At 36.7% G+C, this 27,371-nt stretch overlaps 1 protein-coding gene across 1 annotated transcript in view; it reads left to right on the top strand.

Annotated features, from left to right (window-relative positions):
- The window catches only part of HPGD (hydroxyprostaglandin dehydrogenase 15-(NAD)), a 27,119-nt gene extending 144 nt beyond the window's left edge, over positions 1-26,975 (top strand). Inside the window, exons 2-7 of the mRNA XM_010569967.1 lie at positions 97-216; positions 4,281-4,387; positions 15,238-15,334; positions 23,529-23,605; positions 25,577-25,740; positions 26,837-26,975. Coding sequence (XP_010568269.1) covers positions 97-216; positions 4,281-4,387; positions 15,238-15,334; positions 23,529-23,605; positions 25,577-25,740; positions 26,837-26,975 — 704 coding nt within the window. The remainder of the gene's footprint in view (positions 1-96; positions 217-4,280; positions 4,388-15,237; positions 15,335-23,528; positions 23,606-25,576; positions 25,741-26,836) is intronic.
- Positions 26,976-27,371: the final 396 nt, after the last annotated feature.

Below are 27,371 nucleotides of genomic sequence, written 5' to 3'. Positions count from 1 at the left end.
GGGGGAGCCGGCCGCCTGTCCGGCCGGTCGGCCGTCTGTCCGGCCGGCCGCCCTCCGCTCAGCCTCCCCTCCCTCCCTGCCTCCCCGCTCAGGTAGCGCTGCTGGACCGCAACTCCGAGGCCGGGCAGGAGAGCAAGGCGGCCCTGGCCGAGCAGTTTGAAGCGCAGAGGACGGTGTTCATCCAGTGCGACGTTACGGACCAGGAGCAGCTGAAAGGTAAGAAGGAAACTGTCAGCGCTGTGCTCCGGCTTAACGTGCAGCAACCTGAAAGAGCCCGGGCTGCTGCACCAATAGGTGTGCAATTTAGGTTTCTGGAGGACAGCCTACTCCCGATCGCTCCTGACAGTCCCTCGAAAAGGATTTGCTCCTGAACCTGCAGATTTGAAACATTGCTACCAGCGTGCGTGTATTTCACCGTGTTACTCGGCACGTTGTAAAGAAAAGCCAGAGAAATCGGATTCGTTGAGTGCTGTCTGTGATATTTTTGCATGAAAGCCTCTGCAGAAAATAATTGTTATTTTATGAGTAATATATATAAACTTTAAAGCACGGACTTGCTTTTTATGAGGCTTCAGTACAGACTCCAAGCTGTATTCCCTCATCACTGGAGTAATAAATTCTGCTCTGGTTGCTGTGCTCTTTCCATACAGCACACTTACTTTCAACGTGTGCCGCTGTAGCTGAAAGCAGAATTGGGAAAAGATGGCACGCTGCTTTATCACGGTGTTAAATGTGGGTTGACAACACTTCACACACATTTGGCCGATGCAGGGAACGGCAAGGAGCTTCCCTCATGTATGATTTGCACTTATGTTTTCACTCAGGGAATAAATCGTGTTCCCTACGGAGTTCTTAGAGGATCGTATAATGTTGATGTACCCTTCACAATATTTCACAACAGGCACTGTCACTTCACCAGAGTTTCATTATTAAATGATACATTCATGGATAGTGACTCAGATTCAGATTTTGACATCACTTTTGTCAGTGCCCTTTCCCCAGATTCATTTGTGTCATGCTAGATGTGAGTATTTTTAGTTCTGCTTTTATTCGCTACACTTCACTGGCTGCTTCCCCAACAGCGGTCATTGGGCATACCCATTCCTCTTTCACAAAACATTGCAGCTAGTCCAAATTCAGCAATACTGTTCACTGCTCTGAGCTAGCATGATTATGCCTAATTCCAAAGCTTTACACTGTCCATAAGAGAGATGCTGGACTTTAAATTTGAGATCTGCTCTAATCAGCAAAGTTTATATCAGCTAGGTTGATTATTTACTTTTTCTCCAAGTGAGACGAGTAACCTAGGAGCAAGAAAAAGCATCCTAGGGGTAGGAATAGCATGTGCTGCAGCATGGGTGTTACCCCAGTGTGCTTTCTCTCCCATGATTCCTCCTCTCTTTAGTGCCAGGCTAGTGCAGGACCAGCAGGGTGTGCGCTGGGAACTGGAGTGAGCGGGATGGGTCAGCGAGGGAGGTTTTGGAACCAAGTTAGTAGGAAAAGAGCAATCAGAGTAGGATCAGAATGGGCTCTCACAAGGAGCAAGAGCAAGAACTGGCGGTTGCTGCTTATGCTTCTCTGATACTGCATTATTCCTGCTGCAGGTTTCTTAGCATAAAATTGCAATCGTGTCCTACAATCCTTTGGGGTTTCTGGGGTATTTTTTAGTGGTTTTGTTGGTTGGGGGTTTTTTTACTGCTTTACCTTCCTGCTATTTTCATTTGTAATTGCAAGCCACCACTTAATAAACTTGGATTAATTTCACTCCTAGTGTTTAAAGTTCTTAGTGGATGCTTCAAATCCTGTACTTGCTTTTTATGTTAAAGGTCATGTGCATGAATGAAGTTCCTCTTACTTTAACCTCAGCCTTTTCAGTACGAAACAAGTCACAGTACTAAAACTAGTATCTGTAGGTACATAATGCTTATGGGTAGGAAATCAGCTGCTTCATCTACATTCAAGTCTTGCCTGTGTTTTTTTCTCTGGTGGCTCTTTCACATAGTCCCCCACAAAAATCTTCTATCTTGTCCCACTTTTGAAAAATCACAGCACATCTACTTTTGCTTTCTTTCCATGAATATTTAGGAATTTCACATGAAACCAGTGTTTGTAGTTACTTTCCACTGTTTTTCTTACCTTTCCTTTAAAATGGATGCTCCTTTTCATCTTTCTTCATTCGGTATTTCATATGATCAGCTGCTTATCATTTTCATGATTCCATAAGCACTAACTAGTGTGCAATGTAAACATAAAATTATTCTACGTTTAAAAGGGGAACAACAAGTCAGTTTACACTGATGTGTGGATGATAACTTTATTAAGAATTTATAATGAGATTCTTCTTTTTGTGGATAGGTAATAGATGGGATTACCGTAGGCAGGTAAACTCTTACCAGAAATATTCCAAATTTGATAATCATTCTTTATTTTAACATAGATATGCAAACAGCTGAAAAGCATTTGGCTCTTTTCTCAATGTGTAAACTAGAAAACTACAATTAGTCAAGACTGTGTGAATTTAATAAACAAATAATTGGCTAAAGTACCATTATCCATGGTGGTTTTTGAAGGCAAAAGATTCTATTAAGAATGAGGTTGGTGAAAGATGCTATTCCAAGAAGGCTTAAAAGGGAATCCGAGAGCCAGTTTCCATAATTTGGAAGCTGATTGAGGACCCAAATTGTATTTATTTTGCTTATTGAAACTAATTTAAATGATCAGTTCTGCTCCTAATAAAGCCACAGGTTTTCATTTGCCCTTGCTGATGCAGGATTGGAAAGATGAGAAGTAATTGAAGAGTTAAATTGAGAATCCAGAGAATGAATTAGCAACAAACACAACAAAAGCCAAAAAGGCAGACAGCCAAAAATAGAGGCTTTAGTAATATTAAAATATTCTAGTACAGAATAAGAATATTAGAAAAATCTGTACAATAAAGGCAGTTGGACAAATAAAACCTTTCCCACCAGCTGCCCAGTTCTTGTTCTGATGACAAGATGATGGCTGTGATGGACCTGCAGCATTCAGGCAAAGAAAAGGCTGTAACAGTACCGACCATCTGGTGCAAGAACAAAAATCTGTAAACCCTTGCAACCACTGCAAAAAAGGTAGATGTCTCAAAGCTGCTGCTATGCTCCCAATTGACACTAATAGCCAAAGACTAAAGATCAGAGAATTAAGATGGTGAAGTGGTTTCATTAAGTCCTGTTGAGCATAATTCCAATATACCTGAAATACTCTACTTTTTCAGTCAGTCACCAAAGGATGTTTTTTAAAACAATATTGGGTGGGTGGGTGAGTGGGTGTGTCTTGGTTTACATAATAACAAATATTTAGTGATGAGGAACAATATTTGGAAGGGAAAACAAACAAACTATATATACATGTCAGAATACATGTCTGCAGTCATGGAAAATCTTAGTCTGGAATGAACATCTGGAGGTCATCTCATCCAACTATCCTGTCAAAGCATGGCCAGCCTAGATGAGTTTGCTCATCAGTATGACATCATGATGTTTTTCCATACACATCTTTTATCTTACTTTGAACACTGTCACCTGGGAGAACACAATGTCATTGTGGAAGTTTCCCAGTTCTTTATTTTGAAATTCTTTGGAAGACAGATCACCATTTTCATCAACAGAAGGAAGAAGATTTGAATTTGAGAAACACTTTATTAAAATTACCTGACAAGTAGGATGTATAATAATTTATTCATAATGAATGGATTTAAACATAATAAATGAATTTAAACAAGAACTATTATGAATTATTTGTAGTTGAAAGATTCATATTAGCTATACCACTGAATAAGAATTGCTCTCTTAGGTTAAATTCAGACTCAACCAGGAAAATTGTTCCGAACACGTGAAGCTTTTTTTTCATTTAAAATGGATGGTGCCGAATCTTGAATTCACTAGCTGTATCAAACAGTTACAAATCAAGCTATAAATGCTTAATTTATATAATTAGGGTGCCAAACATCCTATCTAATACAAAAGGTATGGGTGCTAAGCTCTTCATTACCTCCTGTTATCAGGCTTTATAAAACTGAATGAAAAGGCAACTATGGTATCTTAATCCCTTCAGTTTTCCTGAATATGTTTAATATTGGTGAATGGTTAGATAAAGAATTTAATTGCAGGTTGCTCATTAGTGGTTAAGAAGACAATGAAGACATTGCGGTAGACTAATAAAACATTATTTGTATGCATGCATTGTATTTTTATATCTTACTTTCCATAAGGGCTAAGAAATTTCACCCTTGGATCTTACTATAGGTGCTTTCAAAAAAGTAATTGAACATTTTGGAAGGCTGGATATTGTGGTTAATAATGCTGGAGTGAACAATGAGAAGGACTGGGAAAGCACTATACAAATTAACTTGGTAAGCATTATCTCCTTTCACATGGTCATACTTCAGTATTTAATGCTGCAATACACTTACCCTTGGCTGGTACAGATTATGCCATATGACAGAACATTAATTATTGGATGGCAAGCACAGCAATTGAAACAACAACCATGTAACTGCATATATACTGATAAATGTGTGTGCGGTGGGTCCTTTACGTTGTCTATCCAAGATGTACAGCGCTGTGTAGAGGTACTCAGGCTAACATCAGACAACATTCTTTCTATAAAACCCAATGAAATCCCAGGTAGGCGTAATAATTTGGTGCCCAAAGCAGTAGAGTTGCACCTACAGGAGGCCAGTCTGTTTATATGAATGTTTTAGAACATTTTAATTACTTGTGAGACTCAGCTGGCCTGCATTTGAGAATAAATTGCCATTTGTTGGTGTTACAAGAAAACTTGTTCAACCAAGAGCTCCACATTTTCTCTGCCCATGAAGCAAGCATACAATCTGAGCTTTTAATATAAGCCATCTCACCATCGTCACTGATAGAAGCACACCACTTAAGAGCACTTACTCGCTAAAACCCAGTACATTCAACAAGCCTGTAAAATTTCTTTTCAAACAGACTATTACAATTTCTTTGATATTACCTGGTATCTCATCAGGTAAGACCACAATATCTGTTTCTCAGATGAAAATTTTTAAATTTAGACTACACTGCTAGGAGATCTAAGCTCCAAAGGAAAGACCAGCTTTCTAGGTTAATAAAATTCTGACCAGCTTGTATTCTACCACCTGTGAAGTTCTAATTCGATGGTGACTCAGCAGGTCAAGTCACCCCTATGACCAAAACTCGACAAAGTGTTATGATCTAGATCGGCAAAGAAAATAGCAAAAGGAAGCTTGGAAGAGTGCAATGTGCATTTTTCTCCAATCAGTCATTTGGAATTTGTCAACACAACAGTAAAGCTCAGGATAAGAAAATCAGACGTTCATTTTTGTCAAAAGTTTTAAGGACAAAGGTACCCAAGTCTTTGAATCCTAATGCCTCCATGAAAACAAACTAACAAAAAAAAAAAAAAAAAACCAGAACAAGTAACACAAGCTGTATATGAGACACGTTATAGAAAAATTAATGGGAAAACATGTATTTGAAAAAAAAAGTTAGATTTAATAATAATTTTTCTTGATCTTTTATAGCTCTCCAAGGTCAAATTTGTTTATTCTTGGAAGGGACTGAACTGAGACCACAGATTAAAATTTCCACAATAAGAGAAATACATTTGTTCAATTTCTTTTGCCTTTTCCTTAAATCTTCTTTAAGATTTAACTACACATATTTCTTCATCCCTCTTTCATTTCAAAAATATTCTGACAAATTAAACATCAGGAAACTTCACATTGTGAAGTAACAGGAGTGTGACATCCTCAGTGTTATGCAACATCAATATCTGTTAGTACAGATCCTTTGAATTTGAAAGAAGACTTTACCTGTGTTCTAGATGACTGACTTCTCTTTATTTTTGTGCCTGGTTTAACACAGGATATAAGTTACTGTAGGCAGCCATCCACCTGTCAAATTTGCAAGCACAGATAGTTAGTCATCACCAGAAAAATTGGTGAGAAACACATTTGTCAGTGATTCACCTTTATATTTAGCTCAAAAAATGAAGGAATTTCTGATCAGCAAATCTTGAAGATATTTAATGTCCAGGTAAATATCCTAATGTAGAGAGTCATGTCCAAACAATTTTTCAAATGCCAAGAGCTTCAAACAGTAGGCATTGACAATCTCCTTCTATGGTTCTTTTTGTCTTATCACCAGTGATTGGGCTGAAGCAGGCCATAGGGGGGTTTGAACCATCTCAAGCAGCAGAAAAACTGGAATCCAAGTCTTAGAAATCTATATGCTTAACTATCAAGCTACTGCTTGATCAAGCTAAAAATTTTTAAAAAAGGAGGGGAAGATTATATAGTTTATACACTGTTGTATAGGTAAGTTCACTATAACTGTCTTAATGACTTCATTCATAGTTGAAACTTGAAAAATTTCATTGATACATACTGGTGACTGGAATCAGAATATCTAAAATGATCAAGCAGAGTAGAAGCACAGCCATGTAGGTTAAACCAAGGACACTCTCAGATCCAAATATCCTCATTTATCTTTTGATTTGAATATTCTTACCCTGTCTAACCCTGAGTCAACTAAGTAGCTTACTTCTATAGGGCATTTCTATCTAGTTACTGTAATTTCCATAAAGGAAGATATAACATTTTCTACTTTTTACTTTTTAACTATAACAATGGAAGAAAAACAGCTGCTGCATGCGATATGTTATATTTCTTGGTTCCATAAAATATTTTTTGCTTCTTGCAGAGAAAGGAGCAAAATATGTATGAAATACATGATTTTAAAATGTCTCTATTTCCCTGACGTAGGACATTCTAAGCATCCTTTGTACTATCCCCAAGAACAGGAATAACTTCTACGGCCACACATTTTGATACACATTATGCACATATTTTCTATTTTTAAAAAGGGGAAAAAAAACCTCTACATGCCAGTCTTTGTCTTAGTGATATCATTTATATATTGATACAACAAATATTCCCTGCCCCAGTTTAAAGTACAAAGTACAAAAGTAGAGCAGTACGGGGCAAGATAAATCAGAACAAACACATATGGGGTGTGTTCTTTATGGCTAAAACAGTTCACAGAACCGGTTGGTCCTCAGGAATGTTTTTAAAGGAGTGCAAGGAAGTTCCCTGATAGCACTGCTTGAGAAAGCATGAGGAACAGAAAAGAAGCAGCAGGTTCAGAAAGTGGGACTGAATTTAGAAGGGAAAAGAGGGGGGAAAAAACCACAATTCCTGCTTGTATCCATTACAGTTTCCCAAGAGCGAGAAAAGACAGCTTGATAAAGATGGGAGGAAAAGAGTATCAACTGCTAAAAAGAGATTTCTGTTGCAGTGCTTTCCACTGTTTTGCTATATTTTGTGCTAAACAACATCCACCTTTTTGTTACTTTATTAATATTTCTATTAACTTTTTTAGTTAAGTATTCCAGCAATGCCATCCATTCCTCACCTCAAAACTCCCAAGCTGATAGTGTTAACTCAATCAGTATCAGTTTGATCAACGGCAGCCTCAACCACTCATACCCATACAAACATACAGTCTAGTTGTTATGGTATATAAAAAAAGATCTTAGCAACCATACAGGAATTCCATTTTAAATGGATATTACCAGTGCAGTTTCAACAGTCCATCACACAAACACGCCCCCACCCATGCACAGAATAGCACAAGGACATATGACACATACATTCTTATCAAGAGTCCTACCTACAGTCCTCCAGCATGACAAGAACAGTGTTTCTTGCAGTCAGCTTCATAAGAACTTATGCCTAAGGAATCCAGAAATTTTGTAATATGACTTTTTTCTCTTCAAGTCCCTAAAGAAACAGAAGTGCCCACATTTTAATACGCCTTGAACATATATGTGAATTAAAAACAATTTGGTGTTCTAAGAAGCTTCCCTAATTTTATCTTCTGTTGATGATGTAGGCTTTCTGGAACCACTGTAATTACAGTGGCTGCTATAATTACAGTATCTTTTCTCTTTACACTTAGCACATTTTATACCAAGACAATCCCAAAATTTACTTGGAGGTTCCTTTTTTATGCTCCTATGGGAGGTTTCTGAAAACTGACATAGGTTGCAGCATACAGTTAAATGTAGCAGTACTGGTATTACATATGCTTAGATTTTACATTTTACCTGAATCAAAAGTACAGAAGCACTTTACATGACATTTTGACTACCTCATTGTTTTCTTATGCCAACAAATTAATTATTTTGTAGGTATATTTAAACTGATTCCCCAAATGAAATTAAATAGACTCAAGAAAGCATTTGACAGTAAAATCACAATTATCTCCTGTTTATGTGATGATTTTGCACATTTTAACACATTATTTTGGCAAAACTTTAAATTGCAGGCCATAACTTGGGCATGGCAAAAAGACCCAGTCATATAGGATGCAATTAATTAAGTGTTGTCCAAAGAGAAGAAGGATTCAAATACATATGTAAAATTTGTTCAGGTGCATGACAGTCTCATCCTTCATTACTAGGCAAAATGTGGCCGTACCCAACAATTCCAAGTTTTTATATTTTTCATGGGTTTGCATAATTTATTTCTGTAAATGGCAAAGGTAAAAAGTTTCTGTGATTTTACAAAAAGCCCTTTTCTAAAGTGAAGTCTACCTAACTCAGAGTTTGTCCCTCCAAAATATTTAGGTTGGTACTACAGAGAAGAGAATGCAACACCATATATGTACATGTGGCTCTGTTCAATATAGCTCATGGTGAAATAAAGGTTCCAGCAACTAGCAAACCTTGCAAAATCAATTCATTTGCTCATCAGCAAGGAAGTATTCCTCAAAAGGCCAATTCATGTCTTGGCAGAAACCAGAGCGGTAACCAGGCAAACTTCAGAAGTGATTAATTTTATTTATTTTGGGGACAAAGACTTCATGATCTTCACAAGGCTGTTCGCTGTGCAAGCCATAAAAGGGATTCCTTGGAAGTATGTTGCAACCTTCTTCCGTTCCACATGCCTTGCTCTCCTTTCCCAGCGTACCAGGAGAAATGACAAGGACTGAACTTTCATCCCAAAATAATGTGACCAGGACACATGGCTGGATTCAGCAGCTGGGAATTACCAGCAGGTCCCACAGTACAGACTGAGACAAGCACTGTTTCTTAATGCTACCAACATAGGAAAAAAAAAAACCAAAACAAAACAGTGCTATCTGTAGAAGATAAAATAGCATAGGTAACTAGTTTACCAAGCTTGCATGCTAAGACAACCAGAAATACACTAACTCTGTTGTTCAATGGCTTAGTTGCTTATTCTTCAGCATAATTTGGTGTCAGAAAGAGGACTAAGTGCCCAGGGAGAGATGTGGCCACCAGAAAGTGAGAAGTACCACTTACCTTGAGATTAGTGGCATGAGGGTCTATCCCTTACAGGCATAAAGAAGCCTGTAAGTATAATGACTTGTGTTGTTCATATAGCACTAGGAAGGACACAGACTTACCTTAATTGCACAGTAAGTCAATGAACTTCTTAGCTTACAGTTTTAATGGATGTTTACAGTAACCAATGTTGAAGTACAATGAAAAGCAAATTTCTTTTAACTACTTAAGCCCAGCTACTCAAAATGCAATACTATTCCTATGCCCTTCAGGAATGTGCAGTGGGGAAAAAAGTAGAGAAAACCGCACAGTAAAAAACTAAAACATAGTGTTTCATTCCCACATTGTACAAAAGCTACTGATTTCTAGCAAATGTTCAAATCCTACTGCACATTCCTTTCTCCTTTCTGCCTCTCACCCCCTACGCTTCTTGTTTTCCACAGTTTGAGCTAGAAATTCAAACTCAAGAGCCTGTAATTTCATTTCATATAGCAAGTAAACTAACCTATACATAGGAATGCCAAGGGACTTGCACGCTTGCTGCAACCTGTCTGCTTCCTAGAAAATCTACATTAAAGACAAAATCACCTCCCACCTCCCTGTCCAACAGCAAAATGCTAAATTTTTCCATGGATATCACTAGCAGCACTTAGTTTCAGACTTTTGAAGTTTGTCTTACGCAGTTCATAAAGTACGTTGAAATGTTTCCTAATAGATAGCCATCAATTTACAACATCACAGTATGAAAGTCAAATGATCTTGGGTCAAATTCCAGCTCTGTGCTAACCTGCTTTATGAAACCACAAGTCAATGGCTCTTTCATTTGTTTTTTGTTCAGTATCCTTAGTACTGAACTAGATTAGTTCAGAAACCTACACAAAATGTTAGGACTGGTTACTGACTACCATTTTGTTCTCTCAAAGGAATTCATATTGCCTTATCACCTTGAGAACAACAGGGTAGTCATCTTCAGCACTGAAGGAATGCAGATATAGTTTCTCAGCATAAAATATTAGTATGCATAAGGAGACAGCAGAAGTATCAGACAAGAGGTGGCAAGGGAAACCTCGTTAAATAGGTATGAGAAACTATGTCAGTTGGAACACCTGCCTTGAAACACTAGGGAAAAAAAAGCACTGTGTACTAAATTACTTTCAAAGCAATTGTCACTTGCAAAGGATGACGATTAACGATGTTCTGGGCACCATCACTGAAGAACACTTTTTTTTTTCTTTTTAATAGATCAAGCTAAAATGAAACACAAAGTATGAAAATTGACTTACTGGTGTAATGTTGGAATACAAGAACATTGTACAACACTGGCTAACATTGGTTCCTAACACCAGAAAAAAATGAACTGGGTGTCTTATTGAAGACTTGGAGTCTTATTAGAATCAGAGTTTCAATATATGATTTCTTTTAGAACAATACAGTTAAAACTATACAGCCGTGGGATACATGGAAATGTCAAGAATCACAGATTTTGTAAGCTTTGTTTCCAATTCTGACACTGATACCTAAATTGCCATTTAATGATTTGTTAAATCAGTTACTGATTACTGATATTGTACTTCCAAAAGCAACTGCAAATGTTTTAAGTATTTGCACAATTATTTTGCAAAGCTTACCATGCTGTTAGGTACTAAGTTTTGGGGGTTACTGTATGGTGCTTCAGAATGTCTGATCTCCTCTAATTTAAATCTGCATTTGATGGAAGCTAATACTACAAGATATTACCACACTTACCATTATAACTTCATTGGAAAGAATTCTAAGTTTTCTACTAGCAGTTGAAGAGTAAAATTGCCTCTCTTGGGAGCACACTCAGACTTGCAGTGCACCTTGATGGTCCATCTTCATTAAGTGCTATAGTAACTCACTGTATTTTGGTAAGAAAACAAACAGTAGTATCACTAAAATCACAGGTTTTTCAACAGCTAGGAGGACAACCATTTAGATTATTTTCTGATTTTAATGACACTAGTTTTCAGGAGCCAGAAGCAAAAAAAACTAGGTGAGAGTCAGCTGTCCCAATTTTCACTTTACCTGCATTTAATTGCAAATTTGACTACTTTCCTACTCTTTGTTCTTGACATGTTTATGGACAACATGCATGCAGATAAATGCAGTTGTAAACAAAGGAACTGTAGAAAATTCAACTCTAAAATGCAACATGCTTTCCTGTACAAAGTTAAGTCTCCTAACATATTTTAATCTTAAACCAAGTCAGGCAATTTTTTTTTAATGAGGTAATTTTAAATTTAACTTTCTCAGAATTTCTATTTGCAATAGACAAACTATGAATTATTGTTGGTTAAGAGCATGGGATTAAATTATTATTATTAAAAGTATACATGGAGAACTACACGGTCTGAAGACACCTTCAGTTTCTTTCAGTTTATTGAAAGGCAAATTACAGACAGTTTTCATCATATCCTAAAACCCAGAAAACTAGGCTGCACAAAGCGCATCATTCTTTGCCTGTCTTATTTTCTATTGTGTATTTCATGGTATAGTAAAGTAATAGCTGTTAAGCTTTCTTCTAGAATTCAGACTAAGTATTCTGACGTCAACAAATAGGAATCCAAAGTTGCACTTCATATGAGAGGAAGCCTGAGGCTGCAATTTATGCACTTGCAAAGATGGATTTCATAACAAACCCCAAACCCAATATGCTATTGTTCTTTGGAAAACAGTAGTCCAAAGACTATTGTCCTTTGGAAAACCTCTTTCCCGTTTGAGTGTTTGGCACCCAGATATGAGAGCCAGCTTCACTTTATCAACTCAGCTGAATCAACAGGCTCGACTGGAAAGTGGCACTAAGACTTCTCAGCCCACCTTGTATGACTTTCGTACTACAGTAAGTTCAGCCACTGCTGTTCTTCCTTGGAGAACTATTGAGAAGACTTGTCTCCTGGAGAGTGGGGAATTCTGGCAGGAGAATGGGAGATCTATCACACAACGCCTTTCACCTGAAGTGCTATCTGCTGAGTGGGCAGACAGCTAGGTTGTTCTCACGCTGTATATTTGGTTCAGAGTTTATGTCCAGAATAATTCTTTATGTTACCAGCCCAGATATCAGAAATAGCCATGTCACCTGAGATCAGCCACACTTGATGAGAAGTTTTTCGCAAAGATAACAGCAGGTATAAGGGCAATATCCGAATGAAAGTCTACATTTATTCTGAAGACAACCTCTTACAATACCTACGTAAAGGAGAAGGCTTCCCCGGCCCCTTGAAAAAATGCTAAGTTAATGGATTCTAGAGAGAAAAAAAGAGCAGTACAGTGATTTTGATAGGAGAGTCAAGCTACTCACTTTTTTCTTGACTTATAATTGTGGTTTGGCCAAGGACTCATCTAGCTCTATTATCTCTTTGAATAAGAAGGATGGAGGAATAGAAAAATCCTCAAGGAGCCCTAAGCTACTTCCTTCTCCAACTGATTTATTTGCTCTAATCATCCTAAGTGGAATTCTCTTTTTCTGTTCAGCAGGCTGAGCCACTGCTCCAGGGCATGATAGGACCTGCACCTGCTCTCCATAGACAGCATTAACCCCTTCCTTTCTACAATGTCTTGTGTACAGCCTATCTTATGTATATATTAAAAAAACACCATTCACCCTTACGTCCAAGCCTAATTGCGGTTAAGCTGCCAATGAGTTTATATTCAGAATAAATATACCTTACAGCAACAGTACTGGGCATTAACAGTCTTGTTTTTCAATAAATCCTTTAAAATTTACATGTGACAATCAAGATTAAACAGCACTAGATTATATTTATAAGGGCTCTGCTACTTTCCAGGACATGCAAGAGAAATCAGATTTAGTTTGGTATTTTTTCAAGCCACTGAACATAGTTCTTTGGAAAGTTTCTGCTAAAACATTTAGTCAATAACATTCTTTTGATAATAATCAAAATATTTTTTAAAAGCATGTTGCCTGAAACAAAACTCTTCAGGAGAGAACAAAAAGCTTTTTATGGGAATTTTTTGTTTAAGAAAAATTTAAAACGTTATTTCAGAATTTTGAAATATTCATATTTTGTGATTTCTTACACTATTCCAGGTAATAGGTATACTGAAAATATATTAATAGTGAAAATATCACATAAAATGCTGCAACTGTAGAAAATTTAAAAAGCAGATTCATTATCACAATTCCAAAGCAAACTTGGTAAGGAGGCCTCAGGTGGTTTTATCTCTGTCAAGGGGCAGCTTAACTTCACGTTACTTGGAAAATGAACAAGCGATATTAATAAAGTAGGACATGCAGTCTTCCAAAGCTGGTTCCTATTAAAACCAACAAGCACAAAGGATAACTGAAATTGAATTAAAAGTTTTACTTTAGGTTTTATAACACATTTGTCTAAAAAGATCAGCTAATGAAAATGAAATGTAATACCCATCTTAAAATTATTCCAATTTTGGTTTGGGAATTTAGATAATGGTAGAAAAATACTTAATGTTCTGATTTTAAAAGCTTTTTCTTTCCAGTACGACTAGCCACTATCCATTAAGATTTAGGCATATATAGATTATTCACTGTGGGTTTTTTATTACTTTGGGAAATTTCTGTCTCTATGATTCTGTAGACCTTCCCTGGTCAAAAAGCTCAGTGAAATAATTATGCACAGAAGTGGAAATATTTGTAGGGCCACTTCATCTTTTGAACGTCTTAATTTATTTGGGTCAAATGAATAACGCTAAACAGTAATAAAGTATAAATGGAGTTCTCATTTAAAAGCTGAAATAATATTTCCATAAGAATAGAAGTCACTCAATACATTTGTTCATTTTAAGTAGAAGTTGTAAACCAAATGTGAACTGATTACGGGGAGATCTAAAAAAATTGGTAAATAATTATGAAACTCATCACTAATGCAGTAATATTGCAACATTTCCACTAGGAGCATTGTCTGCTGCCTTTCTATTATAACTTGTTAAAATCTCAGGTAAAGCGACTTACTCACTGGGAGACACTCTCTCTCTTGATTTGTTCAGGAGACTGATAACCCCAGGCTTGGTGTATCTTTAGGCACCTCAGTTTAAATGTCTGAAGTTTGGTGAGAGGGATCCCAGGGGAATTTCTGACTGCAGTAGGGTTCACAAACAGATCTGAAGGAATCAAGATGATACAGGTCTCAGTAAAATTTTCTCCCTCAAAATTCTTTCTTTAAAAAAAAAAAAAAATTAAAAAAATATTTTTAAAAATCATGTGCTGCAGCTAATATTATGCTAACAACATTTCACATCTCTTAGAATACTTTTTTAAAAGTATTCTGCATTTGTCTGTTTGGGCTAACTTTCATTTGAGAAGAATGGTAAAACTCCAATAACTTCAGTCAGAAAAGAGTACAAAGTTTTAATATCCTGGTACCAGAAATATATCACATCGCTTAATCCTAAAAAGTGTAAATTTCTCATGCTTTGAGCCAAATTGAGTTATTACTGTTACCTTTAGATTCAGTCTGTACATATTTTATAACGTAGAGCAGTGTGTCTCAACAGAAATTCTGGGATTTGGATCAGTTCTTCTGCCACTTATATCCTTAGATAAAGTGTTTTGTCTGTAAATTATTTACTTATTTTTTATTTCATTTCCTTCACAGCTCTTATTTCACATTGTAACATTTTAGTTTGATTATTGATATCTTAATAAGAAAAATAATTAAGCTACTATTATTTCTACCAATTGCAATTGTGTTTCTGAAGTTATTGAGTTGCATTACTGTGGAGTGTCTTCTGGGTTATAATCTTCAAAGTATAAATAAGATCACTGGTAAAGCAATACAGATTCTAGGCACGACAATAAAAGCAAGATTCAGTTTTTAGGAGCATGCAAGAAAGATATTTTGAACATAATTATCCCTTTCCCCCCTATATCAGACATCTGTGATTAGAGGAACCTACCTCGGCCTAGAATACATGGGAAAAGGAAATGGAGGCAATGGGGGAGTAATCATTAATATCTCATCCTTGGCAGGTGAGAATATTTTCTGTATAAACACTTTCTGCTCACTGGTTTGTTCCTAAAATAAATGAATCATACTGATCAGTCATACTTTTTCTTCTTTCTTAAGGGTCTTCCCTGTTTATTCCCATTTTGACCTGATTTTCATCACAGCAACAGAAGTAGTATCAAAGGACCACAACTTTCATTTGCTTTTTTAAACTCAGCTCAATGAAAAATTCAGTAATTTTCCCAACCTATCAGTCCCATATTTAATAACCTTGAGCATGTTGTAAAGAGGGTTTTTTTCTGGTTTCAATACTGCCACACATTGAGGAAAAGCTAACTAGTCTCAATTAATTATGCTTATTCAGCACTATTCAATAACACTGCTGAATTAAAAGATAATGTACACCACACTGTGTGTAAAAAACCAAAGTCTAATATATAGACCTAATTTGAACTCAGGGTTACTTTAAATTTGATTATTTTTTATATTATAAAGTATTTATTGGGCATCAAATATGGAAAATCAGATAATCTTTTTTCACAGGAAGTGAGGAAGCAGTAGCAGGTCCTCCATTCAACTCCATAGGAGCACAGCTGTAGGAACATTTAAGATTAGACCGTATCTACTTTATTAATGACAAATGTCACACACCAACTCTATGTTCCAAGTCCTCTCAGATGTGATCTACCTCTGACTGAGAAGCCATAAAATTAACACTCATATTTCATTGAGCTTAAGCAAGCACATTCTTTGCTCACTATGTATCTATGCTACAACTGTATTTCAATTTATTGGCATAAAAATAGAATTATATGGCTTGCAAGTCACTCAGGGTTATTGCTTCTCAGTTGTGAGGCAGAATTCTGCACCCCTTCCTGTAAGTATGCTCAACGTTGCAGTGTTTGGGTTCACAGCAAAACAGCGCGACTGAAGGGGAAATGGTAAACAGAGAATGATGTTACCTGACACCCTTCCTCAAAAAATGCTTGCATTTACTCATGTTTGTTTGAAAAGCTTGTTCTCTCTTGCTGCTGTCATACTGTCTGGGAAAAACTAATACGTCTGCTAGCTTACACTTGGATTGGCAGTGCTTTCCTTGGTATTCATGCAGAGTACCAAATTTACTGTAGTTTTATTAAAGGGTATTCTTATGCGTTTTAACAATGAAAAGCTGGCAAGGCAGCAGTGGCCATAGTTCCTGATTGTGGATAGGCGTGAATGTTCTGAGTGCTACTAAATTTTCCTGTAAACCTTGGCTTTTGTGATGAGAAGTCTGGTTCACCCTGTTGACATAATGCACGTGGATCTTGAGGATCTGACTTAATACATGTACATATCTCATACAGGTGAGGGGTTCTTTATTAAAAGTCTCCATGTACTTTTAAGTCAGCACTTGCAATACTGCCTAACACATTGCCTACTGATCCCAGTAAGTTTATCTGTGTTGGCTCAAATGGACATTGTATTGGGACCAAATTAACCCAAAGGAAATTGCTACTGCAGTACAAGAGTTCATCAACACAAGTAAAAGATTAAACTTTTTCACAGAAGTGCTGATGCCCATGCAGTGCTTAAGAAAGGGCAGAGATAGCAAGTAGTTTGATTCCTTTTCTAACTAGTCTCAAAGAAACACAAAATTATTTTTATTTTAAGAACCAACAGCTTGGCTGTTCTCAATTTGTTAGGAGCTTATAAGTGATGAAAATTTGATTTACTTACTTTTTTAATATTACATTGTGCCATAATGATTGTGGGTATCTGTCAAAACCAAAGCATTCTTTGCTTTGTTTGCTTTTACATGGCTTGTATTTAGCAATTGTTTCCAAGGTCATGAGGAAAAACACATCATAAAAGCTGACATACACTGATTTTTATCATTTATTTATTTATTATTATCTGTGTTTTGTGAGTCTAATTCTCCTTTCCAGTCTGAAGGTCTAAGTCCTGCAGTTTATTCCATATGTAAAAGGCAAATTGCCATTGGCTTGCTTAGCATTCCCTTTGAATGTTTTCTTTTCTCAGAGCTGGCTTCTGTTGATCATTAAACTTTTGAGTGATTTTGACCCCTCCTGTCCAAGTTCTCTATAAGATTTTATCAGATACGCTCTGCAGACAGCAAATATTCTTGTGTCTTGCTGAGGAGCAAGAAGAGCTGTATGTCGTGCTTACGTAACATTCAATAATATTTGCTTTACACATTAATTAGTTTCCAGTTCTTCACCACGGGAATTTTGCCAATGATTTGAACTAGGGACAGAATCGAGCCTTACTGTTTTATATTTCCAAACACCCACGGAACTACTTAAATGCTTCCTATGAAGTGGATGCTTAAAGCATTCATTCAGCTGGATGAAAGCCAGAGCGTCCACCCTGTCTTTCCAGTATTGAATCTTCTTTTCTTTAGTGGCTCCACAAGACAGAACCAAGTAAGAAAGGGAGAGAAATACGTGAGCACATGCAGCAAGTACCCAACTCCTAACCCACTGTGTCTCAAAGCTATAAAACTTTCTTACTTTTATGGGATTTGTGCATTCATATCAAGAGGAAGTAATGATGCTAAACAACAGAGATAATGGGAAATGTGTTTTACTGCCAACTTGGCCCCATAAAAGATAATGCCAATGACTACAGGCTTTTGCGTTGTAATAAACTTCATTTCAAATTCAAAGAGTAAAATGTTCTAAAATGTCTTCAGTAGGAAGCTGCACATGTTAATTTTGTTTAACAGAATAGTTACAAGCAACAGAAAAAGCATACAAAACTAAATTTAACTCCTGAGATTATTTACACGATTAAATTTAGCACTGCCTCTTACCTTTTGGTGGCTGGTACCTGTACTTATTCAGTAAGTGAAGGGGGAAAGGAATTCATGTGTATGCACGCACTTTTGTTTTGATGCTTTCACACTTTCAAGAAGGTATTCTGTTAAATTGAATTTGTATCTGTCTGGATTCTAGCAGATTAAAAAAAAAATCAAAGTATTCATAGAGGGCTTAAAAACTGGTAGAATGTTTAGCATGAGATCATGCTAGCTTTCTGAGAGGTTTTTCAATGTGTAGTGTATCTGGATACCTTTCTGTTGTACAGCCGTATCAGCAGTTTGATTGCATTCAACTTCAAGCACTCAGGCTCCACAAACAGTCAGTTTATCCTCATCCTACAGAAAGCTCCAGCCAAAAGACATACTTAAAGTACCCAGCACAGCAAACAGGCTTCTTTAGGACCTGATCATATATATATATATATATATATATATATATATAAAAAAAGAACAAAGCTAAGCATGTGGTTAACATCACTGAGTAAAGGCAAGACTTTATTACAGTGATACAGTGGAGTGAAGGTGTAAATGGCTGTACAACTGGGGCCTTCAGTTCAGCATCATGAAAGAGCTTCTGGTCCCTCCTCTTTTTATAAAGGAGGATGCTGAGCAAAATCCACAGGAACGACGTTAGAAAATTTAGAAACTATTCCCCTGAGACTTCAGTTCACTGTTAAAAAATTTCCTAGAAATGACACAGCTTACATTTTTTGCTAGGATTTCTGGGTCTCCTTTGTTTTGACACAGATCACAGTAGTATAACTGACATAATGAACGTGATCTTGTACCCCTCCCTATTCTTAAGAATAGGGTATTATATAAACCCCATTAATCAATTCTCTCATCACTCTGTAGGACCATCATGCCCCTAGCTCATTTGTCTAGTTACGTATCCGCTTCTTCAAAAGAGGCTTTGGCCTTCAAAGAGCATTGTAAGCATATTCCATGCTCCTTATCCAGATTTTTGCCTAAGGGTGACAAAGGAGATTTCTGTAATGTGGTTTGGAAAGACATTTTATTTAAATAAATATGGTTAAATCTTGTGCTGTTATTTATTTATAAGTATTCTATGTTTTGCAATAGGCTTTGATAAGTATTTTTTTTATAAAACAAACCTAATACAGAAAGGAAAACAAATTACTTTGGCAATATTTTCCAGCACATAGATCAGCACACTTTTGCTTCACTTTTAAATAGGTTCTGTCAGTTTGCCAAAACTTACCTTTCACCATTTTCACATATCTCCTTCATAAAGAATGAAAAATTTAGAATTTTAGGATGCGACACAATACTTTGATTATCACATTAGTGAGAGAAAATGTAAATATTTTAATGGAATATTTAAATGTTTTAACAGTGAATATATTTGTCTAAAGCATAACTTGGAATAGTGCTTCATCACTGCATAATCATTGTGTAGAAGTGGTGCTTTTTGATGAACCCAAAGCCTCCATGAGATCAACAGCTACGGTAGAAAACAGACTATGGTTCTTTATTCTCTGTGCCACACTCATCCAAACATGAAGTACACTCTTCCAACAATTAATGAAACTTAAAGATACTATCAAACAGGAATTACATTTGTCTCAAGCTGCCTAACAGTGCACCCATGGAGCAAATAGGGGGCAGAAAGGTCATCTAAAAGCTAATAAATCTTATTCAAAGGAAGAGACTTGTTCAAATCTCTGAGGGCAACATATGTTCAGTGGGAAAGCATACCTAAGGAAAAATGCTTAATTCTGTATTCATCAAAGCTCTTCAGTGGACTGAAAGGAAATACTGGTTTCAACAAAGCTTACTGATACAATTCAAGCTTATTGACACAATCCTCCTTGTCCAATACTAATTTCTCAAGATGTGGATATTGGAACTATTGACCATGATAAATAAGAAGTTGTAGTGAGAAGCCCGACACCACATCTCAAACAGTAGAGTGGTCTTGACACTGTAACAACAAGGGGACTAAAGTATAACCAAGGGCAAGAGCTGTCTCTGTCAGCCTGCCAGGAACTGAGAAAAATAAAAAAGAGCATAGTTAACACTGACGCATAGGATTACTGCTGGTCCGCTTGAACTGGTTTTGGTAAACCAAAGAGCACCTGCAGTCATCATGAAATCATTTGCAATTCACCAATTAGTTCTCGATGAAGATTGTTTGAGGGGAGAAGGAAGTTCCCTATCCCCTTTCATGTAACAGTTCAGGGATGCAGCAACATCCAGACAGAGGAAAATCTAGGCATAGTTGCCTCCCCTTGCTAAGAGAGACTGAAAACCACAGGTATCACTTTCCAGGAGTACGCTGCCCCATCACTATCCATTTGAACACCCTGCCCTTCCTCCCCCCGTTATTTTGTGCATAAAGTTCTCCAGTCTGTTTTACTGCTGTTCCACTTTGCATAAGATAATCAAATATTCATGGGAGCAGCAAATAGAATCCAGATTTTCTTACAAATGAATGCCCTAACTAATATGCTATGAACTCATCTTTGCTCACTGGTTGAATAAAATACTCGGGCAGAGCAGGCTCAATGTCACGCAGCGGTTTGTCCCAAAATACTTGCTAGCACAGCCGCCAGGACACACCGCTAATGGATGGAGGCTCAGCTCTTCCCGGGGCAGCGAAATGGCTCAGAGCTGGAAATCCCATACCATGGTTCTGAGTACTGAACTCAGGAAGAAAAGTGAGACAGGACTGTCATTGTTTTGGGTGAGGGATGCTAGGACTAGTCTTCATTGTCCCTGCTTTGGCTGAAAGCGAGTTAGTTGATTTCTTCTTGGTTCTCTACTTTCCTAACTGAAATTATTATTTTTGCTAAAGAACTGGGCTTAATGTTTTGATTCCAAAAAAGCGCTATTTGTTCCTCCCTTCCTGACTAGTTATTCCTGTTGTCATTTGACATTTAAGTAAGTCTTTGAACCTTATTCCACTTCATTATTGTGAGCTGTGCCCTTCCTTTGTTTATTTCTTGACTTTGTTTCTTTTCCCTGTCAAGTAACAAGTAGTTTGTCTTGCCGTGTTAAAAAAAAATAAAATTACCTCTAAACTCTGTGTTTCCCAATAGATTTTGTCTTTTACCTGTCTCTTAGCTACAGCCTCATTGGGATTGTTTCTTCCTTTAAAACACGTAAAGCTATTCAGGAGTTTAAAAAAAAAATAGTATCATAATATTTCTAAGGTGCTAATATTCCAATGTTTCCAATTATTTGAAGAATGGTGACGATCATCAAAAGCCACCAAACAGAGGAATATTAAGCCTGTATTGCGATCACAACCCACAGGAGACAACACAAAAGCCATTTTTCATAAAGCAAGTTCTCAATCAGAAGCGTAACACATTAATCCAAGCTAAGCAGATAAATACAAGTTTAAGAGAACAACCAGCCACTGGGTTAAGTTCTTCATTTCCCACCACTGAACAGTGCTAATAATAGTGTTGCTTTCACTGGATCACCAATGTAGCATTTAAACCAAGATAAAACCTGGAAGCTGTCAGGGTTGTAATTAGAGCTTTGTGCCATCTCAGAAAGTTTTTTCCTTCAGACAAAATGGATTCTAGAGCAAAGAGCCCATACAAGTCTCTGGCATAGGCAATTTTTCTGACAAATCCATACTTAAAGCTGGGTAGTGTATTCTTCATCTCCACTGAGGTAAGTCACGCCCCTTCTTGATTATATCCCTTAAAGATATGAAAGATGAAGAATGAAAAAACATATCTGAGAGAATAATTGGGACGACTTCCATTAGAATCAAACAGTAACACATCAAAATCAATATCCAGCTTTACAATACCACATTCAGGAATGCAGACAAATTTCATCCTCTAACTTTAGGACAGGCTGTCGTTTGCTATTCACAAGACTGTAGCTTTCAGGTGCAACAACAGCATCCAAGTGGTCCAGTTCAGCTGTCATTGTATAGTGGAAATTTTTGGCATAACGGGCAGAAATGTATATACACTCATGGTCTGTCATCTCTTCTTGACCAGCTTTTTGCCATCAAACTCAGTCTTACTAGAATTAAGTTCTTAATTTTCCACCAAAAACTCTGTTCTCCCTTCTTTCTCCACTATAAATAATGATTTCATGTTCTCCCACTCCCACCATAAAGGTTCACAATGTTACCAGTCATCTTTTATTTTCTTCTGCTTTTCCTTACAGAAGATAGCAATGATATTACCCATGATTGTTACCTCTTTTTCCTGTTCCCTTCTAAAAATCTTCATCCTGGCTTTTCATTCCAGAACAGGGCCCACTGCAGAAGGTACCATACCATGAAATCCTTTTCAGCCAATCTAATTCAATCTAGAAACTGCTTCAAAAACTTTCCTATTCACGTCTCGGCTTTCATTTCTTTCTGCTCACTATCTGAGGTCTTCATCTTACTCCATTCACAGTGTTTACTCACTTAGCTATATAGTCCCTCTGCACTGAGGTCCTGCATTCACTTCTTAGTGCTTTTTCTATTTGCTTATTGCAAAATGGCTTCCCTATCTAATTTAAAACTCTTTAAAATAACTATCACCTATGAAATGTTACCAGAGTAATATTGTAAGTGAAACAAATTTTACAATGCCTCAGATGGTGCATCAAGTCTGAATTACTTTGTTTATAGTTGCTCCTTTGAGCAAAAACCACTATGCAAAAGGCTACGTAATTTGTTATAGTACTACCCACGTTGCCAAATAAATAAGCAGCAGCAATATTGCATGGGCAGATGTATGGGCTGACTGTGCTTCAGTCAGCTGTGCAGCACACACATTCTTATCTCTCGCATTAGGGCTAGGGGGAAAGCTTTATCTGAGGCTGAGTCTTGTTACTATTCCACAGAAGCAACATAAGCAAGGGATTTAAGTCAGACATTATATTTATGTTTTTATATATTACAAAGATAATATTAAATCAGTTACAGTAGTCAAAAAGGATTTTGCTATTTCCCTTACCTTTTCCCACACTTCCTCCCTGAAATCACTGTAAATGATTGCAGGTGTCCAGTTTACATATCAGCAGCTAGGGTGTCAGCAATCAAAGTTTGTCTAAAATACTTTACATACTTCACATCCTTTACAGATTCATAGAAGATGGCTAAAAAAATCTCATCCTCGTTTCTTCCAGATCCTGTCCTCCATTTTAAGTCATACTTCATAGATACTTTTCCTCTTAAAAGTTGTACTTTTTAATTACTCTTATTTTGCCTTCTCATGGTTTTATCCATCTCATATCTTTTCCCAGCCTACCTCAGATGACAAAATATAATTTGCAAATTTTTACTAATCTATTTTGTTGCATCTCTATGAATCCATCACTTATTTTTGACATTATAGACCTATATGTGTGTTTAAGGTAATCATAAATAGGAGTACCCAACATCTTTATTCAGCTACCTTTTTATTTTAAAGGACTCATGCCTGCTGCATTCCAACCTGTGTACTGTGCTACAAAGCATGGTGTAATTGGATTCACACGGTCAATAGCAGTAAGTATGTGTTTTTGAAAACAGTATCAGCAGCTCCTTGGGAACATGCTAAGTTTCTCATGTTCCCTCTCTATTGTCACACAACTGGAACTAATTTCCTTAAAGAAAACGAAGTGTCTGAAGCAGTAGAGGTTCTCTTCTTTCACAAAAGGAATCCAAAGATGGAATAAGTAAGGCATGTGTGTGTTTATGACCTATTTGAGGTTTTGGGAGCATGGAAGAAAGATGTTGCAAAGTAATTTAAGGACAGTGGGAGGAGCCCAAAAGTCAAATTCTTATCCAAGCTTTAAAAAATTTTTTCATAACTCCATCCCAGTCATTTAACATTTTGGTTTCCTTATTTGTAAGTCAGGTTGATGACTTTTTTTAACGATATAGGCACTAAAGTGTACAAAAAGTGACTTGAACACAAAAATGTTTACCTTTATTTATTCTTACCAACTCTTAATACACTGAAAATGCAAAATGACACATTCAGGATGGGACATGTTAGATGTTATCTGACCATACAGCAAGTCTTAGCCTCTGACTCCAAATCTTTCTAGTTAAACTGGACAAGCAGTATAATAAAATAACTTGGAGGGAGCAAATATGATTACACTTTCACAGGCTAAGCTTAAAGATAATCTACTCATATAAGATTTCCAATCTAATTTCCAGAATAAAGCATCTGAAATGATCATTTGGACAGTTTATCTATATTTTACACCCCAACCCAATTAACTTCTTTTTTAGATTAACCTAAACAGATTAGTATGGATAAGTGTTGCATATAACGTATTAGCCACAGCATCAACATGACATCTGGTTTTCCATCTTTGTTTTCTCATGATAATATAAGCATCACCATTTAAGTTCAAAAATAAAAGGTCTGCTAGAAAATTAGAGGAAATGTTGTCTCTATGGAACATGAGAATGCCGAGGAGAAAAAGAATAATAAACATAGTGAATCACCATATTTACCAGAAAAGGCAGTAGAGCCTAATGCTGGGCAGGTATGATACAAAACAGCTAGGAATTCAGTTTCTTTTCTTCTCCAGACCAAAAGGGCTGGCTTCCGTATCATGAAAATGACATGTGATTTGTATAATACCAGAAAGGACTCCCGTTAAATGTTCAAATAAATAGAAATCGGTGTTGAACAGTTATGGTTATTCTTGGATATATCATGTATAGTTTGTAAGTTCTGTGCCATCGCTAAGAAAGTTCATCCAGCATTCAACATATGCCTGGATGCTGATCAGACTGCTTTGCTACACACATGCATTGGTAGCACCACAAATGAAGGGCCTTACCATTCCCAGAACAATTTGTGCTGCTTGCTTTCATCATGGTCCTGAATTGCTTCCTGAAAAAACTCCTGCCTCTCTCCTGGAGTTCACAGGGACGTTCCTGTGGAGATGCTCAGTGACAGATTCACCCCTCAGCAGGGACAACAGAGCAGCTGGGAAGGTTTAGCATTAGTTGTAGGGGGAGAGACCAAATCCTATTTCTCTTGACATGAGGGAGGTAAATACCATCTTAGAGTTAAATCTTGATTTAATTTCAGATAGTTTTCTTTTAGTAAGAAAGTTCTTATAAAGATTGAAAGCGTACATTTGGGAGATTTTTTTTTTTTTACTTGCTTATCCTTATGAGAGTTACACCATCACCCTACAATACTGTTAATGACACGCCAAGAGCACTAATAACAAAAATATTAGAAAAAAACCAGCTGCATGGAAAGAAGAGTGTTGATTTCCTGTAGAATTGTTCTCCCAGCAAAAGCGATTTTTTTTCTAGTCATCTAGTACTATTACTAAACAAAACATGCTTCAAACGTAGTTGTTGGAACAAAACAATCAGTAGTAACAAAATTTTCTTACTAGGCAAGGCTGAAAAGTACTTAGTGGTAACTCTCATTCTTTGAAAAATTACTTACACAATACTGTTTTAAAATGTTGATGACGAATGTCTTTTTCTCTTTTCTAGTTAGCTGCTAATATGGAAAACTACGGTGTGAGACTCAACACAATTTGTCCAGGATTTGTCAACACACCAATTCTTCAGTCAATAGATAAAGAAGAGAATATGGGACAATATTATTCATATAAGGATGAGATCAAAAATATGATGCAGTTATATGGCGTGATGGAGTAAGTCAAGTCAGATACAGTGGGGGTTTTGCCCTTTGGTGATGAAGAACAAGCAGACACAACAGCACTTTCAGCAAAATTAAAATAAAAGGGAAATGCTGGCTCAGATAAAATTCTATCAAATACTTTGTCCTATATACAAGGAACAAACAGCAGATATCTAAGGTTATTTTAAGAGTATCACCTACATAGCGATATTTCCCTTTATGCATTCCCATTCCCCAGCAAAGTGCAAATCGAATTCCCAAGTTAAAAATGGTGGGTTTGGTTTTTAATAGCCCTTGGTGTTCTTTCATAAATTTGTTTAATCAAATTAGTTGTGAGATACAGAGTATGTCATTTGTATTGAATTTCCACAAAATTTGCAAGTGAACCAAGAGAGAAATCAGACCAAGAACTGACAAAACCAGACTAAGATCATAAGAGCACAGTAGTAACAATGGTGGATCGGATGAGTTACCTAGCCCGTTACAGTACTGCCAACAAAAGCCAAAAGCAGACAGCTAGGAAAGAGTGTGAGAACAAGACAAGCCTAAAGTGATTTTTTTTTTTTTAACACTTTCTCTGTCTCTAACAAATAGCTGCTCAGATACTTCTGCACAGAGGAAATTGTATGACTCTGTTGTTTCACCCACACTTTTTCAAATGTAAAACATATTGCACCTATTGACCACAGCAAACTGCATGTGAAGAAATTCTCCTTATGCTAATTGTAAGTTAGTCCTGCTACAGAAACAGGATGAATCAACAGCAACAGCAAAGAGCTGCAGAGGACTGTGTAAGGATTACTTCTGTCCATTGCCCTGACAGAGAAAACTTTGATAGGAAGCCTAGTGGCAGCTGGATGTCCACAGGGACATCTAGAGCAAACAAATTATGATTTGTAAAGTTGCCACTTTACGTCTTATGCCCTGATTGAGGAGACTGAATTTCTCTCCTGAAAAACTCATACCACCTCTGCTTTACTTGAAAATAAATTTGTTCAAATACTAGTTTGTTTAATTTTCAGGGTATATAGATTTACTTTGAGTTTCTTTACTTGTCCTTTTCACATGTTCTATTACATCGTGATTCTGAAATAACTTTTCTTTTTCAGCCCATCAATAATTGCTGAGGGACTGATAACAATAATTGAAGATGATACTCTAAATGGAGAAGTTATGAAGATTACGGCATCCCAAGGGATTCATTTTCAGCAATACAGCCAAACACCTTTTACATCAGCAAAGAGATAAATAATTGTTTTATGCTAAGTATTTTTGGCTTTTCTTACTCAAAAAATTTTGAAAAGAGTAATTTTTGGAAAAAAAGTGTTCTATCTAGAGCAGTGACAGCGTTCAAACATTCGCATCCTAATAACAAAGAGACGGACAAGAAAATCTGGTGTGGGAAAATGTTAGCATCCTATTTTGATTTTATAAGCACTAATAATAGTATTTATTCAGTAGAATAAACAGACTGCTCTGAAGATTTTTGATTACCTAGTAATAGAGATTAGGTTTTTTTCCTTCTGGTAGTTCTGATCTACATACTCCAAATGTATTTTGGTGGACCTGACTTACTTCATATAATTCTTTTTGCTGTTGCAAGCGTCTAGTTATTTACATCTTTAATTCTGCAGACCAGGAATT

Source organism: Haliaeetus leucocephalus, unplaced genomic scaffold (genome assembly GCF_000737465.1).
Source record: "Haliaeetus leucocephalus isolate CR32 unplaced genomic scaffold, Haliaeetus_leucocephalus-4.0 Scaffold284, whole genome shotgun sequence".
Classification (NCBI taxonomy): Eukaryota; Metazoa; Chordata; class Aves; order Accipitriformes; family Accipitridae; genus Haliaeetus; species Haliaeetus leucocephalus.
The sequence above is the reverse complement of the archived record's forward strand: the minus strand, read 5'-3'. Positions and strand labels throughout refer to the sequence as shown.